Source organism: Callospermophilus lateralis, chromosome 4 (genome assembly GCF_048772815.1).
Source record: "Callospermophilus lateralis isolate mCalLat2 chromosome 4, mCalLat2.hap1, whole genome shotgun sequence".
In the NCBI taxonomy this organism is placed as follows: Eukaryota; Metazoa; Chordata; class Mammalia; order Rodentia; family Sciuridae; genus Callospermophilus; species Callospermophilus lateralis.
Window position 1 is genome coordinate 35,610,866 of NC_135308.1, and position 23,560 is coordinate 35,634,425.

General features: G+C 35.9%; 1 protein-coding gene and 1 non-coding gene across 2 annotated transcripts; both read right to left on the bottom strand.

Moving 5' to 3' along the window:
* Nucleotides 1-2,100: 2,100 nt before the first annotated feature.
* Nucleotides 2,101-21,494, bottom strand: Lrp2bp (LRP2 binding protein). The gene is made up of 9 exons (XM_076852404.1): nucleotides 21,451-21,494; nucleotides 20,066-20,192; nucleotides 19,178-19,290; nucleotides 17,116-17,229; nucleotides 7,369-7,511; nucleotides 7,185-7,290; nucleotides 5,694-5,917; nucleotides 3,722-3,896; nucleotides 2,101-2,166 (listed from the first exon to the last, which is right to left on the bottom strand). Exons 1-9 carry the CDS (start codon nucleotides 21,463-21,465, stop codon nucleotides 2,101-2,103), a joined length of 1,083 nt encoding a protein of 360 aa, XP_076708519.1. The 5' UTR covers nucleotides 21,466-21,494.
* Nucleotides 10,661-10,768, bottom strand: LOC143398695 (U6 spliceosomal RNA). Its single transcript, XR_013091300.1, has one exon. It is a non-coding gene; the product is annotated as a U6 spliceosomal RNA (small nuclear RNA).
* Nucleotides 21,495-23,560: the final 2,066 nt, after the last annotated feature.

Consider the following 23,560-nt stretch of genomic DNA (forward strand, 5'->3'; position numbering starts at 1 on the left):
TTAAATTCTGTGTTGGGTTCACATTTAGGCATAACATTTTACCACACGTGACACATTATATCCTTACATTTGGGCTTTCTGAAGCCTGTTTCTTCGTTTTTGCTGGCTGAGTACTGGAGATCAAATCCAGGGCCCCATGGGTGGAAAGCAAGTGCTTTTCCAGCCCTGAGGTCTATGTTTTAATGGCAGTTTAAAAAGTGGTCGTTACTTTGGGATGAAGAAAGATAATAGATTCATTAAATGTGCCATGAATTCAGCATTTACTTTTTGATTATGTCCCTAGTTTAAGACCAGCCTGAGCAACACAGTGAGAACCAGTCCCTGTTTGAAGATTCTTGAGGAAAAGTTTTAGGAACCAGATTAAGTGTGGAGAAGAGAATACTGGTTGAGAATTTGGATCTTCACATGGTTGAAGGAATATTGTATGGATGGTATTAAAGGTTGCAAACCAAGTAAGATTTAAGTGAGATGTTTTGAAATCTTGTAATGAACTTGAGACATTGAACGTGTTACTGGGATCTCATAAAGTATTCAGTAGTGATATGAAAATGAGTTTCAAGGATGGTTTAAGTGTATAATTTTTGATATACAAAACATGACTGAGATATCTCACAGACCTAAATTTCCTCCTGAAATTTCTTCCCTTTATCTAAAGACAAAATAGAATTCAAGAAATACAAGCAAGTCAGAGCATAAAACAAGAGCAGGTTATTTTCTGCTGTGTAACAGTTCTAGTGATTGATTGTCACATATGTAATTAATTCCATTTTTCCATTACTAAGAGGAGATCTTGTTTAAATCCACGAATGGAAAGAATGTTGTGATTTATAAAAATAAAGGCAAATTAATTTATTATGCTAACAAAAAGGGATAATTAAGGTATCTTTAAGACATATTTCAATGTATTTGTTTCACAATTTTTTGAGGTTGCTATACAAAAAGTTGCTATACAACTTTTTTTTATTTTGGCCCAGAGGATCAAATCCAGCTACATCCCTAGCCCTTTTTATTTTTTATTTTCAGACAGGGTCTTGCTAAGTTGAGGGCCTTGTTAAGTTGCTGAGGCTGGCCTCAAACTTTTGATTCTCTTGCCTTAGCCTCTCGCATCACTGGGACTACAGGTGTGTGTCACCAGACCCAGCACTATACAATCTTATGGATATGAATCTTACTATTCTTACTGTCATCATTTGCTTTCATAGATATCACTGACAGAAAGACTTGCTCATGGAGTTTTAAAACAAAGTTTAGATATAATTCTTGTATAATTAGGTGATTTGATGAGATCTTTCTCACATTTTATTGTGCATTGAATGTATCTGTTTTCAAAATGTAAAATGAGTTGAAAGATCAAGAAGCATCTTGCTTTAATGAATTATCTTATGAATATTCATCAGGGATGTAGTAATGGTGTTGCACATTAAAAAGATCTTTGAGGTAATATTTGGAGGAACAAAATTCCAAGCAATTTTCTTAGACCCTCTCTTTTAAAAGTTTATAATAAGTCAATTATTTTTAAAAATATTTTTAGCTTTAATAACTTCAGAAGTAGAAATGCTATATATCAAAAATGTTATTTGAAAATCTAATTCTTTACATTTCTTTAGCCTTTGTTTTGTGAATTTAAAATTTTTTCATGATTAAAACAAAAAATTCAAATTAACAATGTGTTATTCAAAATTCACAAAACTAAGCACCAAAGAAATTTAAAGAAACTTGCAAATGGTGTTTTAAAATAAGCTTGTAGCATTTATGCTTTGGAACTTATTAACTAGAACTGCTAAATCTTTAAGACACTGTGTATGTAAGAAAGGAAAAAGACATTTGCTTTAAGGAATAGCTTCAAATTTAATATGGTCTAGGCTACGCTATAGGTTAAGAGGTGGACTCTGAGGACTCTTCCAGCAATTTGATCCTGTGGCTAGGTTTCTGGTTGCAAAAATTATAGAATAAAAATTCAAGAACAAAGGTAACATTTCATCTGTAAAATACCCAGGATAATATAACTGGGGATGCAGAAAATAACATACATAGCTGCCATAAAAATATACACATTATATGGAGTTAGGATTGATGATCTTTGATGAAATGCACTGTGGTCTAAATTCTTTGATGAATAACTAAAGAGTGAAGTTCATCTGCCATTGCCGGATTCAGACGACAAGCCTTAAAATCAAAAGGAGCCAGTCATTAAATGTATCTAATTGTTTGAGTCTGTCTTCTTTTTTTAATGAATAGTAAAGAAAGTACAATGAGTATCAAGGAAATTTCTTAACATTTTCTATTCTGTATTTCTTACTAGAAATAAAGGAATTTAAAATCTAACCCAGGCAAAATAGATCATGCTCAAAATATCCATTTATTGGGTCTGGGGTTATGGCTCAGCAGTAGAGCGCTCATCTAGCACAGGAGAGGCCCTGGGTTCAAACCCCTCAGCAACACATAAAAATTAATTAATTAATTAATGATATTGTATTCAACTACAACTAAAAAACAAATATCTTTAAAAAAATATACACTTGTCATTTGAAAGAGAGAAAATTTTATCAGGGCCAAGGAAAATTTTTGTTACATGTACCTTGCTGGTGGGACTGCAAAATGGTGCAGCCAATATGGAAGGCAGTATGGATATTCCTTGGAAAACTTGGAGTGGAACCACCTTTTGTCCCAGCTATCCCACTCAAAGGACTTAAAAACAGCATACTACAGGGACATAGCCACATCAGTGTTTATTGCAGAATGTCAGGAATTTGGGAGAGAGATCAAAGGTTATCCTGTCCAACACTCCCCACCTCCCCCAACCCCACCCCCCACCCTCCCCCAACCCCACTCTGTGCAGAAATTTTCCTTTCAGTACCCAGGGAAATTGGTCACTAGCTTCTGGTGGCAGGAGATGACTTATAAAGAAAACTTGTTTTTGTTTCCTGTTTCAGTTGTGTCAGGCAAGGGTCTCATGACCTTAGGTCTTGCTTTCCCTGTGTCCTCCTGCCCTGCCCTCACAGTACTGCCTTACGTTTTTCCATAATACAAGAACCTTGTCTCTAGTTGCTTCTTCCCACAGTTCCTTTTCTTTAGGACACTTTATTAGTTCAGTGAGATCACTTCAGCATACCCCCCCTCCACCGCCATGCTCGTCCTTTTGCTCTGAATAAAACATTCTTCATTTCTATTCCAATGCCTCATATGACATGGTTAAACCAGACCCTGTACTGGTTTACTGCCTCTAAATTTTCTCCATTCCATCAGTATCTCCCATGGTAAATACAATAGCAAAAATGGACACTTCATTCTGAATATGGTCTTTTTTGGTTTTGTACTAGGGATTGAAACAAGGGCATTTTACCACTGAGCTACAAACCCATGGTCCTCTTTTTTTTCTTCCTCTTTTCTCAGCCTCCCAAGTTGTTGGGATTACAGGTGTGCACCACCACACTCAGCTTAAAGGTGGTCTTACTGCAAAATAATGGGTTGATCACCTTTCCATCATGTGGAAAAGAGTTCTAACATTGCAATGTTTGGTTTGCTGACTTTTCAGGATATATATACCACATTTCAAGATATTTTTACCCAGAATTTTCTCTGTTTATATTAATTTAGAAAGAATACCAAGTGAGGATAGTCTAAAACCTAAAATGGACTTGGTTTGGAAATCAGAATAATGCAGAAAGCATTTATATTTTCTAAGTTAACAAAGACAACTTTATATTTTCTTCAAGCTTACTTTAGAATAATATAGTCTAGCTGTTTCTTCATCTTTTGTGATGCCCAGGCCAAGCTGAAGACACCGTGCGTGGTAGAAGGACGCCATGGCCATGCCTCTGTTGATGAATTCTGGGAGACAGTCTGTGACCTGGGCTATTATGGAGATGTCATGAGTCTCATCATAGTCAGCAATCCTGATAGGATGTTAAATTGTGAAGTTAAAAAAAACATCAGCTATGGTTTCCATTTTTACAAAATGACATGTCTAGAAATTGTCCTTGTAGTCAATGTTTCTGTTCTTTGCAAACTAGGTAGTCTGCCGAATAGTCATGTGATATTATCACCTGATACCAGGGGAATGTAAACTAATTAAAGAGGTTACAGTTTCCCTATGACCTTACTCTTCAGGTTTAATAGCCATTAGAAAAAGATTGTACTTTTCTCATGATATTAAAATAAAATTTCTGGATAGCAATTTTCTCATAATAATATTTTAAGCTTAAAATAGGACCAGAAACTACTTTTAAAAGCTAGCATATCTATTTTCTTTAAAAGTGGGAAATAAAAAGGTGATCTTTTGTAAATAGAGGTAAATATGGAAAATCATGTGACCATGATATCTAGTCAACTCCATGCTATTCACAACATTAGAGAGAATAGAAATGGAGAAGATAATGGATAGTTCCACAGATTTTTAAGGAATAATTTAGTCTTAATTGGGATGGGCATGTGCTCAGGGACACTGGAGGTCACTCAAAGCTTTAAGTAGCTGCTTCCTGAAAGCTAAGATGGGAGAGGGGAGTAGCAGGTCCTTCCTGCTTTCCTCTCTTCATCACTGTCTCTCACTTGGGCTGTGGATGAAGGGAGACCTTGGGCTCTGTGGAACTGCATGATCCTGAAATGCATCAGCAGATGTATAGTCTGATGACCACTTGAGAACATGCAGGTCTGTTTTTCCTTGTACATTGCTTTTGTATAGTATGTAGAAAAGTGTGTGGAGCCTTATGGACTCAGAGAAAAATTCCCATATATTTTATAAGGGTGTCAGTCTTATAACTATTGTTTCATTTTATAATCATGAAGTTGTATTTTGATTGTACAGTAATAGAACTTCATGACTGAGGAACGCAAGGTGTAATTTAAACTTAATTAGCAGACATTTTTTGATGCATCGATCTGTTATTTTAAATGCACGATTTTTATAATTCTGCTGTAAAAGTATTTTCTTATTACAAATAAACCAATTAATGTTTTAAAAATCTAGAGCACTGAAATCCTGAAGGGCATAGGATTGTGTTATTCAGTATGGTAGCCACTAGCCCTGTGTAGCTTTTTTTTTTAATTAAAACTAAATCAAATTTAAATGTTCAGTCCTAGATTACATTAGATTCATTTTAAGTGCTCAGTAGCTATTCCTAGCATTGTAGAAAGTTCTAATGAACAGATCTAGCCTAGCATAGAACATCTAGTTGTGTTTTTGTTTGTTTGTTTGTTTGTTTGTTTGTTTTGGTGATTTGGGAGGTGGGGTTTTTGTCTTTCTGCATTGGCCAGACTGGCCTCAAACTTGCTATCCTGCCTCAGCCTCCCAAGTAGCTGGGGTTATATAGAGATGGGTGTGCTCTACCATACAGAGTTTACTGAAATACTTTCATTCAGAATCTTACTGCTGCTGTTTGAATGTGTCCCCTGAAAAATTCAGGTGTTGCAAAGGTGACATTCTTTAAGAAGTGACTGGATCACAAGGGCTCTTCCCTCGTGAATGAGATTAAAGCTCTTAGGATGCTTCACACAGCTTTTATATTCCACTACATGAAAACAGCATACGTCCCATCCCTTCCCCAGGATGCGGCCCTCCTTAACCAACGGAACCTGCGGCATCTCTGTTGGGTTTCCTAGCCTCCAGAACTGTGAGAAACAGATTTGTATTCATTATAAAGTATCTAGTCTGTGGTGTTCTATTGTAGCAACACAAAGTGGATTGAGACAGTCACCTTTTGGAAAATGTGATACACTTTGTAAAAAATTTCATCTTGTAGTAATACTGCACGAGATTCCCTTGAGCATAGACATTCCCACGTTCTGCTGCTTCTTTTAAGCAGTGCAGCGCAGCTTCAGTATCCTGGCGGATGCCATGTCCATAAAGGTACATGAGACCAAGAGCACCCTGGGACTCCAGGTTTCCATTGCCACATGCTTCTGAATGCCAATAAAATGCCTAAGAAGGAGCACAAGTTGATCGTTTTATTATTAACAATTTGAAATTGTAAGGGGATTCTAGAAAGAAAAGGCTAATTGTAAAATAGTACGATAGAACATTCATCTTTAGGAAGTATTTCTAGCCCCTTGAATGTATGGCACACAAGCACTGAATGCACAGGCCAGCAAGAGTGCTGTCCACCTCGTGCTGGTGACGACACAGGCAAGAATGGCTAACAGGGGAGGATCAGCTGTCATTGTTTCAGGCTTCAAACTTCCCAGAGTAAGGATCAAGATGGTGTAAAATCAGAAGTGAAAGGCTTGAGGACACCTGCAATGAGTCTCCTAAGGGAGAGAAGAGCTGTGACACTAAGGAAAAGTTAGAGCCACAGCGGGGTGGTAGAGAAGGCAGCTGCCAAGATCAAAGACTACTGAGGATGGAAGCTGTATGTGGTCTCAAGTGCATTTGCTTGATGCTCTATTATGGTGAATTTGAATTACTTTAAAAATCTACCTACAAGTGGCTGCTCAGTTATCTGTGGATAGTCTTAGTTGTTATCTGCCTCTTACTAATTTGCCATTCATTTCTCTCATAGAAGCAGAAGTCAGTTCTCCGTGTAGAATTTCTTGGAAAATGTTCCCATCATTGATGATGAAGAGATTATGTTTCTGTGAAAAACTTAAATGGATTTACCTTTTAATTCTCGGTATATTTTACTTAGTTTCATTGATTATTTCCTCAAATCAAAGGTGATATTATTTATTCACACTTAAGAGAATCTGGGCATTAATTTCAGGACCATTATAGCTTTTATAATGTTATGCTTTATATATGTAACTTTATACAAAATACTCTCACCTCTAAATACTCTCTCCTATGGTAGAAATAGGGAAGACAGCATTTACAGATGAGTAAAAGGTATGAGATGAGCGTTGAGATCCTAAAATATGAACTTTCTTTACATTTTAAAGGAAATGCAAGACACGTTTGACACTACACAGTTATTCCCCACTGTTCTCTCAAAAAAGAATGAAGCAGGGGCTGGGGATGTGGCTCAAGCGGTAGCGCACTCCCCTGGCATGCGTGCGGCCTGGGTTGGATCCTCAGCACCACATACAGACAAAGATGTTGTGTCTGCCAAATACTAAAAAATAAATATTAAAATTCTCTCTCTCTCTCCCTCTTTCTCACTCTCTCTCACTCTTTCTTTTAAAAAAAAGAATGAAGCAAATATAAATCTAAATGCAATGCTAGCATTAAAAAAGAAGAAGAAAGGGAATGTTACCTTTTCTAACTCTTTGGGTTCTTTTGTTGAATAATACAATCCTAGGATACACTGAGCCTTCACACTAGCTTTTGGATTTCCATTGTCTGCAGCAAAAAGCCACAGTCTAAAAGAGAAAGCAAGGTTAGTTACTCCTCGTTTCAGCATTTCAGTAAAACAAAATATTGTTTCCAGGTACAATTACCTTTCAGCTTCCTCATCTGATCGTTTAACACCTTTTCCTTCATAATAAGCTCTTCCGAGGTTGTAAGCAGCAGCAAATTTTAAGTGTCTTGCTTTGGGACATGGAGAATCAACAATTTTCTTCATATATTCCACTCCTTTTTCCTTCCACAAAGGAAAAGAACAAACAAAACCTAGTTTTTAGTTTTATCCAAACTGAGTTTTTCTCCCAATAGCATACAGTGTTCGCTCTTGGACATAATGTTTGACATCAGAGATCTCAGCCTAAGGGGTATGATAGCTTTGGATTCTTAAAGTTAAGGAAAGAATGTTTAAAAATACATCTCTACTCAGGCATTCCCAGAATCTCTGGGATATAAGAAATCTATTAAAAATATATAAATATATATATTTTGGTTGTCAATGGACTTTATTGTGTTTATATGCAGTGCTGAGAATGAAACCCAGTGCCTTTCACACATGCTATGCAAGCGCTCTACCACTAATCCACAACCCCAGCCCTGAAATCTTCATTTTTACAGCTTCCAGAATTGCATTAGTCTTAATATGTGTTGCATTTTCCTCTCCTCCCTCCCACTTTGTACCCCTGGTCCTGAAACAGCACTTACCAAAAGTAACTAACACTTACCAAAATACAAGAATAGCCAGTAACTTCTTTCGCATTATTTAATGAGTCTTTTTTAGTTATACATAACAGTAGAATCCATTTTGGTAAAATTACACAAGTGTGGCATAAATCTTATTCATATCAGGGCCCCATTCTTGTGGGTATACATGACAGTGGGATTCACTTAGGTATTTTCATATAGGTAAACAGGAAAATTATGTCAGATTCATTCCACTGTCTTTCCTATTCTTATGCCCCCTCCCTTCCCTTCATTCCTCTATGTCTTATCTACTGAACTTCTCTTCTTCCTCTCCCCACCTTTATTGTGGTTTAGCTTTCACATATCACTGAAAATATTCCAATTTTGGGTTTTTTGGGATTGGCTTATTTCACTTAGCACAACAGTCTCCAGATCCATCAATTTACTGGCAAATGTCATAAAGTTGTTCGTCTTTATGGCTGTGTAATATTCTATTGCGTGTATATATACCACAATTTCCTTATCCATTCATCTGTTAAAGGGCACATAGTTTGGTTCCACAGCTTAGGTGTTGTGATTTATGCTGCTATAAATATCATTGATGTGGCTGCGTCACTGTGGAATGCTGTTTTAAAATCCTTTGGATATATACTGAAGAGTGGGATGACTGGGTCAAATGGTAGTTCCATTCCTAATTTTTTGAGAACTCTCCATAATGCTTTGCAAAGTGGTTGCACCAATTTGCAGTCCCTGACTTTGCAATGACTGACTTCAAGGAGCAATAAAGAAGATCAAGACTTTAGAGTAACATATTCAAAATGCAGAAAAAATATTGTTAACTAGAAAAATAATTAGTGAGATTGTTTTTCAAAATATTTGTGACTAACCCAAAAATTATTTTTGAGGTAATAGAATTGTAACTGAAATATTTTGAAGTTGATAGCATTATTAATGTAACTCACATACCACAGCAAATAACACCAAGGTTGAAGAGTGTTAAATAAAAACATTTCTCTTCAGGGTTCCTACATTTTTACCTGAAATAATCTGGCATTGATTCTATGTAAATGGTTATCAGTTAGAGATGCATATTATACTGTCTAGGGAAACTACTAAAAACAAAACAAAGCCAAAAATGTACAGCTCAAAAATTAATAAATCAAAATAGAATACCAAATGGTATTCAAATTGTCCCATCATTATTTTCTATAGATTTGAATTAATTACTTTATGATACACTAAATACCCATACATCCACATGGCCCTTTCTGAACTCAGTATTTTGTTACCTTTCGATCTATTTATCTAAACAAAATCTCACATTATTTTAAGTACAACAGATATATTTGGCTATTTATTAGTGTAAGTCCCCTCCCCCTCCCTTTGTTCATTCTTTAAAATAGACTGACTATATTGCATATATCCCTTTTCATATGAAATTTAGAATCAACTTGAGATTCATAAAAATTTTTGTAATAAATTTGATTATGATTTCATTTAATACATAAAGTTGAATCTGAGTAGCAATTAGAGACAAGATGTGAAAATAGTGTCTCTGAAAAATAGAAAAACTGACAAATGATGAACAGCACTATGGCCCAATCAACCTGTATAACATGAACTGCATAAATCAATGTGCCTGATTCTTGCGCTAAATTTATTCAAAGGATTTCTGCCTTATGCTAGAGAAACTGCCTAAAACTTTTTCAGATTCTGAAACTCGGGTACAACTTTCCTCGACACAATTTATCTCAGTGAAAAAATTGGCAGCATTTTCCCCCCAATCCTAGTTTCAAATTTCACTTGTAGCTTCTCCAAATGTTGGGGCCTACATGTCATTATTATCGCTTTAGGATACAAGTGACCTTATAATGCTCCACGAAAAAGAAAACAGACATTTTAAGTCTTTCACATAAAACATACACGGTTTAACCAGGCTGTGAATCAAATTATATCAAGAATAAGTTGATAAATTAATGAAAGAAGGTGAAAAATTAATTTTATCTTTGCCCCTTTACCTTGGGAAATTGTATGCTCAAGCTAAAAATGTAATCCTAGGTAAAGAGGAACCCACAGAATTTTTTTTGCTCCTCTAATCTTATATAATTACATTCAAGTCATTCTGATTTGGAGTTGCCATAGGCAACCCATTGAACCTTTCAATTTTCTTTTTTACTTTTGTTTAAGATGTTGATGGACCTTTATTTTATTCACTTATTTAAAGGTAGTGCTGAGAACTGAACCCAGTGCCTCATACATACTAGACAAGCACTCTATCACTGAGCCACAACCCCAGCTCTGAACCTTCCAATTTTCATCGTCTCTCTCTACTCCTTTGGGTTCTGATTTCCCACATTACCCAATTTATTTTATATCCATCACTAAATTCAATTATTTTCCCCTCTTTTTATTCATGACATGGGACCACCTAGCAAATGCCCCATTTTCTGCTGTACTTAAGCAGCTAAATATGATTGGAAAAACCCACAACCATAATGACACAACTTTCTTTAAATTTATAACCACAAATTTGAGAGGAGGCCCTCAACACTGGTAAGCAATGCTATCAATTTGTCTTAAATTCTGTCTTCCACTTACCTAACATTATTTGTTTTTTTATCTTTATTTAAGCTTCCTCACCCATCTCCTGCCTCCTTTTCAGCTCATAGTTTCACTTTATTTTTTTTTCTACTTTTTAGTTTCATAAAGAACATGAAATGCTTTACAAATTTACATGTCATCCCTATTCATGGGCTTTGTTAATTTTTTTCTGTGTTGTTCCAATTTTAGGACACATACAGCTGAGGTGAGCATATAGCTTTACTTTTATTTCACCAAGAAAACAGAGGATATCAAATGAAACACCAGACCTATCATCTTACCTTATTTATCAATTTTTCCTCCAGATTTTGTGTATGAACTTACAAACATACTGTGCTATCTATGATGGGGGCGGGTAGGGAGAATTTCTCTTGAGTCCATGATCTCCTTTAGTTACTGTACATATTGTTCTACTTTATAGCAAAATTCTGTGCTTATGTCTACTTTCTTACCTCCATATTAACTCCTCAACCAGTTAAGGTCCATTATGACTCCACTGAAAATGCTTTTGTCAAGGTTTCCAATGAAATCCATCTAAACATATTCAGTAGTTGGCGCTCATTCTACTCTACCTCTTAGCAGAATTTGAAACAGATGATCACTCCCTTCATCTTGAAATATTTTCATCTTTTGACTTTTCCAGATCACCATGCTCTTCTGACTTTCCTACATTTTCCCTGGATAATGCTTCTCCTTCTCCTTTGTAGGTTCTTTTCCTCTCACCATTAGATGATGGATGGTTCCAATCTCTGCCTTTGGCTGCCTTCCCTATCTGTGTTCACATTCATCAATCTATGCAATCTAATACCATAACTACCACTGCTCCACAGTTAATCCACCATTTATTTCTCCACTTCTGACTGCACCATTGAACTCCTGACACTCTACTTGACATCTCCAATTTTCAAATATAAACTTTTAGGTATTTCTATCATACATCATATCTGCTCCTCACTCAGTCATCCCATTTTTATTAAAAGCCATCCCACTTTTAGTAAAAGTCCTGTCTCCTCTAAAACATGTATCCTAAATCTTCCCACTTTTCTTTATTTCCACTATCACTATTATAATTTTTTTTAAAGTCATCATCTTATCTGAACTACATGGCTTCCTAACTGGAGTTCTTGCTTCCATTCTTGCATCAACTCACTTTTTAAATAAAAGACAAATGATTTTTTAAAATGTAAATCATTTATTCCACTCCTCTTGAGTGACTTCACATTGCATTGAGAATATGAATCATGCCTTTGGCCACATTTTGTTAAATCTCATGAGGTCTGGACCCTGACTCTCTAATTTGACTACATTTCAGTGATTCTGTTCTTTCTGTTTCTTAGGCCTTAGAGTTATTTCTTCTGCCTGGAATGTTCTCCTAGACCTAGCTGTACATGGTTACTCCTTATTGCTCAGATTTTTCATGTCTTCAAAGTGGCTTTCCCAATCTGAGACTATAAAGATCTTCCAATCTAAAATGGCATTTCCAGCTACTTTCATATATAAACCTGTTTTATATTCTTCATAGTTCATCTAATTATCTTTCCTCTAGGTATATCTTTGCTGATAAAAGTACTAGGTAAATGATGAGTACTTAATAAATATTTGTGAGAATGAATGAATGGAAAAGCATTCTGGAACTATGAATGGGCAGTTCAAAGATGTGGTATAGGGAGTTGCAATAAGAAAAGACGAAATATTGGTTCCCATGATCACATGTGAGGTCAGAGTTGAGTAGGAAGCTAAATCTACAAGACTATAAGACTAGGAGAAAATGGAGACTGAAGGATTGGACTAAGACCCAGAGTCTGTTCATTAACAGTGAGGAAATAAGAGACCTGGAGAGCCAAGGACTATGGTCATGTGGTAGAATACTGGGGTTTAAAATTTTTTATGTGGTGTAAACAAGATTTTTCAGGGGATGACATGGTTGAGGATATGGACAGTAGGTGGATGGCTGAAATGGAGAGGAGGCAAGGGACACTGGAAATGCATTGGGCCTGTCAAGGAACTCTATGGCTAAGGTGTTAGATTGTCCATTCTCATGGACACTGAAGTCAGATCAAATGATGGAATGACACGAGGAAGAAAACTAAACAGAGTCAAAGCCTTCAGATTAATATAAGGAAGTGAGCAATGACCAGGAAATTGATAGAACTAGGAAAGCAATGGATGGGTATAAACTTAAAAGTAGGTACTTTATGTGGGTGGAGAGATGAGACAATGGTTGAAAGTCTAATTGGAGGATATAAGTAAAATGGCAGCACCACCCTTGAAGATGGTACATTGGAGACTAAAAGGAGAAACTTCTATGAAAGAGAGCTGCTGGTGTCTGAAAAGGTCAGGAAGCAATCTGAGAAAAGGGAGACATTATTGGCCAATTGTAAGGTTTTAGAAGAGAAAGTAGCAGAAGGAGAGGGAGTTATAACAAAAAGCATCATGGTCAAGAAGCTGTGAGAAAACAGATGACCTGAGAAGTACGGTGTATATCTTGGGGTAGCCCAAGTGATCCAGCTGTTACACTTGGTGGGACCAACTGAACTCAAAGTTCCAGGTGGAATCTGGGTGCCAAGTTCAGATACAGTCATAGATGGCTGGGCCTGAGGTTATGTGCTGGGAGCAGTCAAGCAGACACGGGAAATTTGGGGCTGTGTGGGGGACTGGAACAGCAGTTATTGGGTTAGAAACTAAAGAAGAGTGCTGTTTTGATAATATGATCATAGAAAGCCTCTCAAAATCTTTTGAAGATACCTGAAGGATGCAAAGGCCATGAGAGAGATGACTAAACTGCTTTGTGTGAGAAACATGGGATAAATTTGCCTCTGCGTTGGTGACTCGGGGCAGCTTTGGGATTGTGGTGTGCTGATAAATAGCCAGAAATTCAATAACTTGGTTTGGCTAGCATCACTCACATTTCAAAAGGTTAATCAACCTGTGGAAAAGACATGATAAGTTTTCTGGAATTGAAAGGTTAAAAGCCAGATTCTAAGCCAAGGAGAACTTACTAAATAAATGTTACTTTGTATAGCCTCTCTTCTTGGCAGTCAAATACCTGGCTTCCCACAGGAACATCCCAATTTATGCTCCTTTATTTTGACCTTTTGACATGGAAGACGGGACACGATTGATATTTTGGAAAGATGGCCGTGGTGGCAGTATGAATGATGAATTTGGTACATGGGCAGAAGTAGGGGACAGGCTTTTGTTATAAATCAGGTAAGGGGTATTGTGGGTCTGAACTGAAAAAAATGAGAATAAAAGGCTGGGGACAAATTTGAAAGATATTCAAAAGACAATGAAGAAAAAAGCAGAGGTGATTACTGACACTCTAAATTACTTATGATTGAAGCTCTTTGATTTTGATAATCTATGAAACTGTAGCGGTGGGAGAAAATTGGATACATTTTATTTAAATCTAAAGGAATGGAGTTTTCACACACAATTTGTGTGTATGTGTATTGCGGGGAGGATGATGCTATGATTTTCTTTGCATTCAAACACAAAATGTTCAATTTTGGTGCCTCAACCACAGTGTTAAAAAGTCATGCAAGAAAGTTTATTGTCTGGATCCTACATAGTTTACATAATTTATCCATCATTTACTGAAAATCACCTATCACATTAAGAAATCAAAATAATTTAATTTTAATCAATTCATTTATTATTTTAATTTAAAATATTCTGTTGACTTTTAGCACATTTTGTGTAGTTTGATGCTATGATGTTTGGCACACATAGGCTTTGTATTTTTATGTTTTTCATATTGACTATGGCTAAAGTTATCATTATATTTAACTATTTTTTTCCATTAAGTTTCAATGAGTGTTTCCATGCATACTTCTTTGGAATATCTTCAGTTAGCCATTTGAAAATGTTTTCTGTATTATTTGCTTTAAGTAAAGCAAATGTGTACTTTTTTTTACTAGGGAAATTTATGCAAATTATTCTTCTTTCATGGCTGAATTGAGTTTGAGTGCTCTTTTACTTTATATATAAAATTTTCAAACATGTAGGAAAGTAAAAAGCATAATGTAAAAACATTATAGCCACGGTATAGATTCAGCAACAATATTTTGCTATATTTACTTCCTCTTTCTCTATATATTTGCTGATCTGTTTCAAGTTATCCCCAGATATGTAAATATCAGGATAATTCTCCCCTAAATCTCTCAGAAATGATCTGCAAAAGAAGAACTACTTCTGCATCAGCACAATACCAGTGTTATTTCTAAAAATGTCAAGTTATGAAATTGCGAATGCTCTAATTTTTTGAAGAAAAAACTTTAAAGATTGGTTTTCACAAATTTAACTATGCTACATTGTAATTTTTCTCTCACTCTTTCAAGTTGGATTGATGAGACTAGAATTCAAATACCGCTGGCAAATTTCTTTCTTTCTTTCTGCTATTCTATTTTTTGTGTCGAAAATATTTTTCATTGATCCCAAATCTTTTGAACATTTATTATTTCTTTGGAAATTTTAAATTATTGATTTTTGTCTTTGTAAATTCTCTCTGGTTAGAGAATATGTATATTTTGAAGGTTTCCAAAGAACATGGTTTTAAATATAATCCTACCATTACTATCATTTCCTAAGCACTTATTTCTAAGTTTTATGCTAAACAATCCCATAGCTCATGTGATGGGTTAGCCTTGATAGTATTCAAATGTAAATAGAAGACCACTGAGTTAGAAAGCACAAATAACTATAAAACAAATACCTCAAAACAATTTTCAATTCTAGAAAGAGACACGGGTAGTTTCACGACAGCTGTGTTTAGGTAATGAACACAGTACAGCACCAGATAACCTCATGAAGAAATAACTACATCCCTCAAACTTTTTTCTTGGTCCTCCTTTACTTTTCTATTTCCAAATTAATTCTGGAAGTCAATTGACTAATCTTTCATTATAGCAAAACTGATAAATACTAAAGAAAGTGACATAGCCATAGAGTACATCTCTGAAATGTCTTGGGACTTTGTGTGATATTTTTTAAAAAGCACATTGGTTTGTTTTTTCAATACTGGAGATAGAACCCAGGGTTACTCTACCACTTAACTACATTCCCAGTCCCTTTTATTTTTTATTTTGAGCTGTTCTCACTAAGTGTCCAGGCTGACCTCAACCTTGCAGTCTTCCTGCTTCAGTCTCCCAGGTTGCTACATTATATGTTTTGCAATTGCACCCTGCCTTTTACGCTCTTCTTACCAGGAAGTTTCAGTTTGTGTCAACTGTTCTATGAAAACTTCCTGACACCACCACCTTTGAGCCTAGTGAGTATCTATCTCAGTTCAGGGCACCCAACTGCACCAGGTTATCAAAGCCTTTTACACTCATCTTTGACTCTCCAGCACCTAGTATTGTTTCTGACATCATTCCAAATGTTTGTGGAGTTACAAGTAATTAAATAATATATCAATCCAACTAATCTAGTGCAAAAAGGCCACAAAAGTGAGGGTGAGTACCTACCTCAAGGATTGCACAGTAGGTGCTCCCAGTAAAAAAAGAGAGAAAAAAAAAAAAAAGAAATGGATTTTCTAGCTATATTTGTGTCCTTCAAGAGCAATTTCAAGGATGACAATAGTCACTATGAATGGTACTAGTTCACAGATTCCACTGCTTAAATACTAGGATTTGTGTACATTTCAAGTGATATGTTTTTAGATGAATTAGATGTGGAATCAGAGACAGGGAGATACATATTAAACGTATACAAAGAGGCAACTGGCTATATGATCTCACAATGAAGTTCCGGTAAGTTGTTTTCATAAAATAATGAGTGTTCATGTTAATAGTAGAATCTGGAATGATTTTATTTTTGCCTATTTTTTAAATTTTTATAAATGGTCATGTAGTTTTGGAATTTTTTTAAATAAAGGAAATCATTTTAAAAAGAAATGTTATTGAAAGCAAATGATAGAAAGGAATATTATTGAATCAGAAATTCTAATTGACCCTTAGTGACTCAACTTGTATAATTAAAAAAGTCCCTGGCAAACTGATAATATAATTGCTCAGCCAAAAGTATCTGAATTTCCCCAGTATCTGTTTCTGACCTGGTATCTCAAAATTTAGAGCAACAGACAGCTGTCTTTACTATCAATACAGTACATAAAATTCTATTTTTATCTAAGGTCACTAGATTCGAAGAAAATATCTATAATAATTTTAGGAAATATTTTAACATGTTCAGAGTCCACTGTTTCAATATAAAGAAGTCCATTCTTTTTGATAGTTGAACCTGGTTACATAAGCATCTGGAAAGATTTTGAAGAACTGATAACCTAAGGTTACAGTTGAGGAGGAGAAAGACAAAAGTAATTTTTTGACATAAATGTAAAAATAATATCATTAACCTTTAAAATATTTTTGCACAAAATTATGTCTTATTTTTTTTGTTGCTCTTATACTGTAAAAGAAATGAAGATTAATGAGATTAAATATTAAATGGGATTAGATATTAAAATAAAAAATGGAGATTTATTAATTAAAACATAATTTAATTGTACAAAATAATCCATTGACAATGAAATCTTAAACTCTGTAAACAAAACAATAACTTACAGCATTTGCAGCGATCCCCAGCCCATCATAATACATTACTCCTAGCTGGTAAGTTGCTTGGTGATCTTTCTCCTTGATTTCTTCAAACTGTTCTAATGCTTCTTCATACCAACCCTAAAACCCCCAGAAAATATTTAATTATTTTTTTTATTGGTTGTTCAAAACATTACAAAGCTCTTGACATATCATATTTCATACATTAGATTCAAGTGGGTTATGAACTCCCATTTTTACCCCAAATACAGATTGCAGAATCACATCGGTTACACATCCACATTTTTACATAATGCCATACTAGTGTCTGTTGTATTCTGCTGCCTTTCCTATCCTCTACTACCCCCCTCCCCTCCCCTCCCATCTTCTCTCTCTACCCCATCTACTGTAATTCATTTCTCTCCTTGTTTTTTTCCCCTTTCCCCTCACTTCCTCTTATATGTAATTTTGTATAACAATGAGGGTCTCCTTCCATTTCCATGCAATTTCCCTTTTTTCTCCCTTTCCCTCCCACCTCATGTCTCTGTTAAATGTTAATCTTTTCTTCCTGCTCTTCCTCCCTGCTCTGTTCTTAGTTGCACTCATTATATCAAAGAAGACATTTGGCATTTGTTTTTTAGGAATTGGCTAGCTTCACTTAGCATAATCTGCTCTAGTGCCATCCATTTCCCTGCAAATTCCATGATTTTGTCATTTTTTAGTGCTGCGTAATACTCCATGGTGTATAAATGCCACATTTTTTTTTATCCATTCATCTATTGAAGGGCATCTGGGTTGGTTCCACAGTCTAGCTATTGTGAATTGTGCTGCTATGAACATCGATGTGGCAGTATCCCTGTAGTACGCTCTTTTAAGGTCTTCAGGGAATAGTCCGAGAAGGGCAATAGCTGGGTCAAATGTTGATTCCATTCCCAGCTTTCCCAGGAATCTCCATACTGCTTTCCAAATTGGCAGCACCAATTTGCAGTCCCACCAGCAATGTACAAGAGTACCCTTTTCCCCACATCCTCGCCAGCACTTGTTGTTGTTTGACTTCAGAATGGCTGCCAATCTTACTGGAGTGAGATGGTATCTTAGGGTAGTTTTGATTTGCATTTCTCTGACCCCTAGAGATGGTGAGCATTTTTTCATGTACTTGTTGATTGATTGTATGTCCTCCTCTGAGAAGTGTCTGTTCAGGTCCTTGGCCCATTTGTTGATTGGGTTATTTGTTATCTTATTGTCTAATTTTTTGAGTTCTTTGTATAATTGATGATCTTAAAGTAATCCCAAACAGAGGCACACCTTGAGGTTATTTGTGCCCGAGGATACACAGTATTAAGTGGATACGCAGTAATAAGTGATACAGCCATATTGGTACCCAGGGCCAAAGCTGAGAGGTCACACTGTTAGCCACTGGGCTGTCAGTTCAGACTGACAAGTGCATGAGTCTCCAATAAATATTTGTATCCAGAATAAATGAAGATGCCATTAAAAGGTTAGAGAGAAAGTGGGATGTGGGTGAATAACTGCCCCAATATTAAATGGATCATGAGGGATTGGAGATGTTCCCTTTTCAAGTCTAACTTGGGGTTTGATGAAGTATTGAGGCTATTTTACTGAAGTTGGGATGGTTAGTTTGCATAGTTTTCTTAGGTTCACCTCCCAGGCTATTCTAGCATAATGTGAGTAAAAAAGGGAAATTGCCTCTTCACGCTATAAAGCCACTTTTAAGAACTAGAGAAGAATCAGGGCCTTCAATTGTTATTAGTATGAACGTATCTTATAAATGATATTAAATATTTCTAGCAAAAATGTGTAAACTCAATTTTTAATTTTTAATGTGGAAATGGATTTTTACATCAAAATGACTCTGATAAATGACATTATTAAAATGATTTCTCTGAAAAAAGATCAAAAATCTCCTTGAGCTGGTAGTAGTGTATCATACTTAAAGCCACAACCATAATCCAGATAATTTGACAGAATTTCTTGGTATAACAACATAAGGAACTCTATATGAAAATTTGCTCGGAGAATCCAACAACAGAATTATAGGGAACAAAAACAATTTTTTTAAAAATGATACCTCTTCAAAATATAGTTGACCCCGTAGGAAATATGCCAGAGCATCTCCTCTTCTTATTCTTTCCTTCAAGAGCTGCAATGCTTTATCCACCAAATTAGAATGGTTGTAATGATCTGATTTTAGAAAGTAAAAATTCTATTAATCATACAATGTGAATTTTCTCTCTCAAAAATTATATCAATTCATCTGGCACTGTTAATACTAATCTTAGTTTCTTTCCTAGTTCTCATTCCTCAATCTGGCCTTCTTAGCTCAAGGAAAAAGTAACATTTGAAAAACAAAACAACAACAACCAAAAAAACCCCACCATTACCACAGTACCTCACACTTTACCTGGTCTAATCAAGAAATACTCATTGATTTTTCAGACTAACCCTGGTCACTACTGGATCAGAGTTCTAAAATGTAGTTTGTATGCACATCTTGAGTTTTCTTTGGGCAAAGCTGTCTTGCAGGTGAGTTAAATTCTTAACTCTGAGCTGTAATTAGAATTATTCTCATCAAATAAGATGATCACCTCAAATTAAATTTTTGAAAATCTAAAGGAAACCAAATGGGTAGTTTTAAATGCCCCTTTCAAGTAAAGCATATTGTTGTTCTCTTTGATAGAAGTGACATTTGGCTTCTGTTTCCTTGAAGCCTATTATTAAGTTCTCAGGGTAAAATAAGAATCAGGACCAAATTGTGTGATTCTTCCACTGATAATCTGCTACCAAATTAAGTCGTTAATTTCACAGATTCTTGCAGGAAACCTAGAAAGGGCTGTAAAATTAACCACTTCCTTGAAATCACTAAGATATATTCCTTGTCTTGTTTATGCTATTGTACATAATGAAATTCCAATAAAAAAATATTTTCTAAAGGAAGATTAAATATCCAGATTTGTACCAGTCTTTTCCTTTCTCCATTGGAAGAATTGTGGGTGATTAGCAGCATACTGAGATATAGATGTATAAAAGGGGTTCTTGGGCAAATTTTCACTGGTCAACTTCATCCTGTTTCCACAATGTGTATCCTGTAAACAAGATTAAAAAACAAGATGGCAGAAAATTCTGTCTCTGGAAAAGTGCAAACAGAGATTCCATTCCCAGTAAGCACCCATTATAAAAGGTATCCTCCCCTCATTGCCTAGCGACAGGACAGTAAGCCACCAGCTCCAAGACGTGAACATTCTTTCCTGGGAAACAGGACACTCCACAGCTACAAGCCTTAGCTACTCTCCATGCCTTTTTGCACAGTATGGGATTAATGATGAAACCCGTTTGCGAGTCCTGTCTGGCTACGAGTTCACACATTGCAGTGAGTCATGGCACCCACCACAACTGCTGCCACTTAGTAGAAATTGGTGTCACTGTCCATAGAAATAGCTCCTGTGTGCTGGTAACTTCCTGCAGCCTTGTAACTGAAGCTCATCAAAGTAATCCATGTCAAGTGAAATCATTTGTCCACTTTACCTGGGAATACCCTTTATTTAGCTGTGTTGTTCAGTTTTGTCTTCCCATCTGTATTGGATTGCCATGTTATAAGACATATCACAGTTGAATGGTCAATCAGAGCCTTCATATAAAATGTAGAGGCCACCTCATTTGGGATGAAGGAGTCCAGATTGGCCTATGCTGAAGGTAGTGGGACAGCAAACTCAGTTGTTCCTGTGCTTTTTTGTTTACTCCTTGACATTCTACTGCTACAGCTTAGTTTCACCAATCAGGAGCAGGCTTTCAGTCAAGGTTCCTGGTTGGTGGATAAGAGAACTAACTTCTCAAGAGATCCTTAGTGTGATTGGAAGGATGCATTTATATAATTACAGGATTCTATTTTTAGAAAATAATTTACTTCATTAAATAAGAATGAAATGCAGGATATGTTATTAGCAAAAAAATTTCACTGAACTATCTTTGTAAGTTTGGAAGAGCAAATCTTTTTAAGAATCGATGTAGTTTGGACTATTATATAAGTTGTTTGAACTATGGGATTTTATATATTCCTTTCTAAATATATAAAATTATTTGATTATGTGATTCACAAAATCTATGGTTGCATTAAAGAATATAATGGTGAAGCAATATTAGATAAGGTATTTAGAAGAACAACAATTCAAGTAGGATGTTTCAGAAAGTATATAGTATCACTCAGAAACTGGAGGTAGAAGTTTTTATTTTCACTGAAGATATTAACCAAGAATGCTATTATAGCCAAAAAAAAAAAAAAAAAAAAAACTTGTCACATTCAGTAAGGGCATCAGAAATGTACCAAATCAGAAAACAATACCTTACATTGTTTGAACTCATATTGTCCTCTGGGGTTGTAAGGCTGCACATGTTTCTTTTGCTTGATCTTATTTTTGCTGTAGCTTAAAAGAAGTGTTGGAGAGGGTCTGGAATATAAAAAAAAAGATTTATTGAGTTTTTACTAAATATCAGGTATTGTTATTTGTTTTATGTGCTTTGAAGGCACTCACTCCTACAAAATTTTATGAAACAGAGACTATTATGAGATCTACTGGACACATGAAGAAAATAAGGTGTGGTGAGGATGTTAAATCACCCAATGTCACAGTGTTTTTTCTTTATTATTTTATCTCTAAAAAAAAAAAAAAAGCAAAACATGGGACTTTTTTTTTTTTTTTAACATGGAAGGACTCTTGTAAAAGAATAACCTGAAATTTAGTACTTTCTATTATCAGAAAATGAGAACAAAGAGAAGACTGGAAAAAAGTGAGAGCACATGTTTATTTCTGCCAAATCTTGGGATCAGTTAAAAAAAATTATCATTTGAAGCTTGACAACTCTTCAGATATGTTGTAAATTTAGAAAATTCTATATTACAAACTGTATACATTAAGTGATAGCATAGAATTTGAAAGAAATCTATGATTGTAACAGGAAGAGCTGGTGTAGGAAATACTGATGGTGCCCTTCTCAGATCCTCTTTTTGAGTTAGTGACCCTATCCCCATCTGCTGTGAAGGTTAACTGAAAACAACTTAGAGCTGTTTCCTTTCTGTAGCTTTCTCCCTGATAAACTCTGTTCCTAGTGAAACATGAGTCCCCTCAGTTGGAACACTTTGCTCCTTCTATCTTGCAGACAGAGCACTTAAAAGTTCATCCCCCCATTAAAAGAGGCAATCTGTTTCAAGCATCCTTGCACATTCTTTCTGGGTGTTATGGTTTGGTTCTGCAATGTACTCCCAAAGCTTCTTCCCCAGTGTTCAGAGGAAGGTCTTTTGGGAGGTGATTATCATGAGAGCTCTCTCTGACCTACTAAGTGGATTAATCCATTTATGGATTCATAGCTTAATAGTTTTTGGAAGGAAGGGCTTTGTTATAAAAGCACAGTCTCTCTCTTTGCTTTCTGGCTACCATGAGATGAACAGCTGTTCTGCCACATGCTTCCTGCTATGATGTATCTATTGCCTTGTCACAGGCCCACAAGGTTGGGGCCAAGTGACCAAGGACTAAAACATATGAGCCAAATAAACCTTTTCTCCTTTAAGTTGATTTCTCTCAGGCATTTTATCACAGAAACAGAAATCTGACTTAGAAAACTGGGTGTGTCATGAAAGCGAGGCACTGTGTGTTCTTTATATGAACCATTCTCAGGATCATGTTTGCAGTAAGGGATGTTGCAGGATAAGGTCATATCCCCTGAAAGAGCAGGCTTGCTTTTCTAAAAAGCAGGGAATCCCTCAAGCTCAGTGCTCCCCTCTTATGAGCAGTCGACTGGGTGTGTAGGCATCCATCATGGGACCTGTGAATTCCCTCTGTGGGAACGGAAGGGCATGGGAACTGGCTCAAATATGCTGACACTCTGACTACGGCTTTGGCCAGGAGTGAGAAATCACTTGTCTCTGAGCCAGGCATCTTGTGTCTTTGTCAGTATCCATAAAACAGGCTGGTAGTTTTCATGTAATTTTGAAAGCACAATCTATACATATATGATGGAAAATTAGAAAAAAAAAATAAAAATACTAGCTACCCAAATTCAAAAGACAATTTTGGAACAGGCTTTTTTTTTTTTTCCCCCTTTCTGGCTAGGCCTATTTGTTTATTTAATATAAAAATACTTGGTCTCATGCTTTTCCTCTTGTGTGCAGCAAATTTACATCATTTTTCTGAAATTAGAGAGAGAGAGAAAAAAGTATGCAGAAAGGCAGGACGCTTCCCCCCCGCCCACCCCCCTGTAGTACTAGAGATTAAACCTGGGACACTCTACCACTGAAACTTGTGATCATTTTCCCTCAACCTTCCAAGTCACTGGGATGACAGGCATGTGCCACTGTGCCTGGCTTGATGAGATATCTTTCACAACCATAGAAGTTGTGGTAAGCACCTGAGGAGAAAGCCTAGTCGATTTTTGTTGCTTTTCTCTGATGTGCCTTGCATTC

Excerpts from the sequence above, each read along its gene's own strand:
- Lrp2bp (XM_076852404.1), bottom strand. Across the intron at positions 19,291-20,065 it reads ATGGAGAAAGGAAAAGACTG|ATCATTACAACCATTCTAAT; the intron begins GTACAAATCTGG and ends TTCTAAAATCAG. Across the intron at positions 2,167-3,721 it reads CTAGACTATATTATTCTAAA|GCTTGTCGTCTGAATCCGGC; the intron begins GTAAGCTTGAAG and ends TTTGATTTTAAG.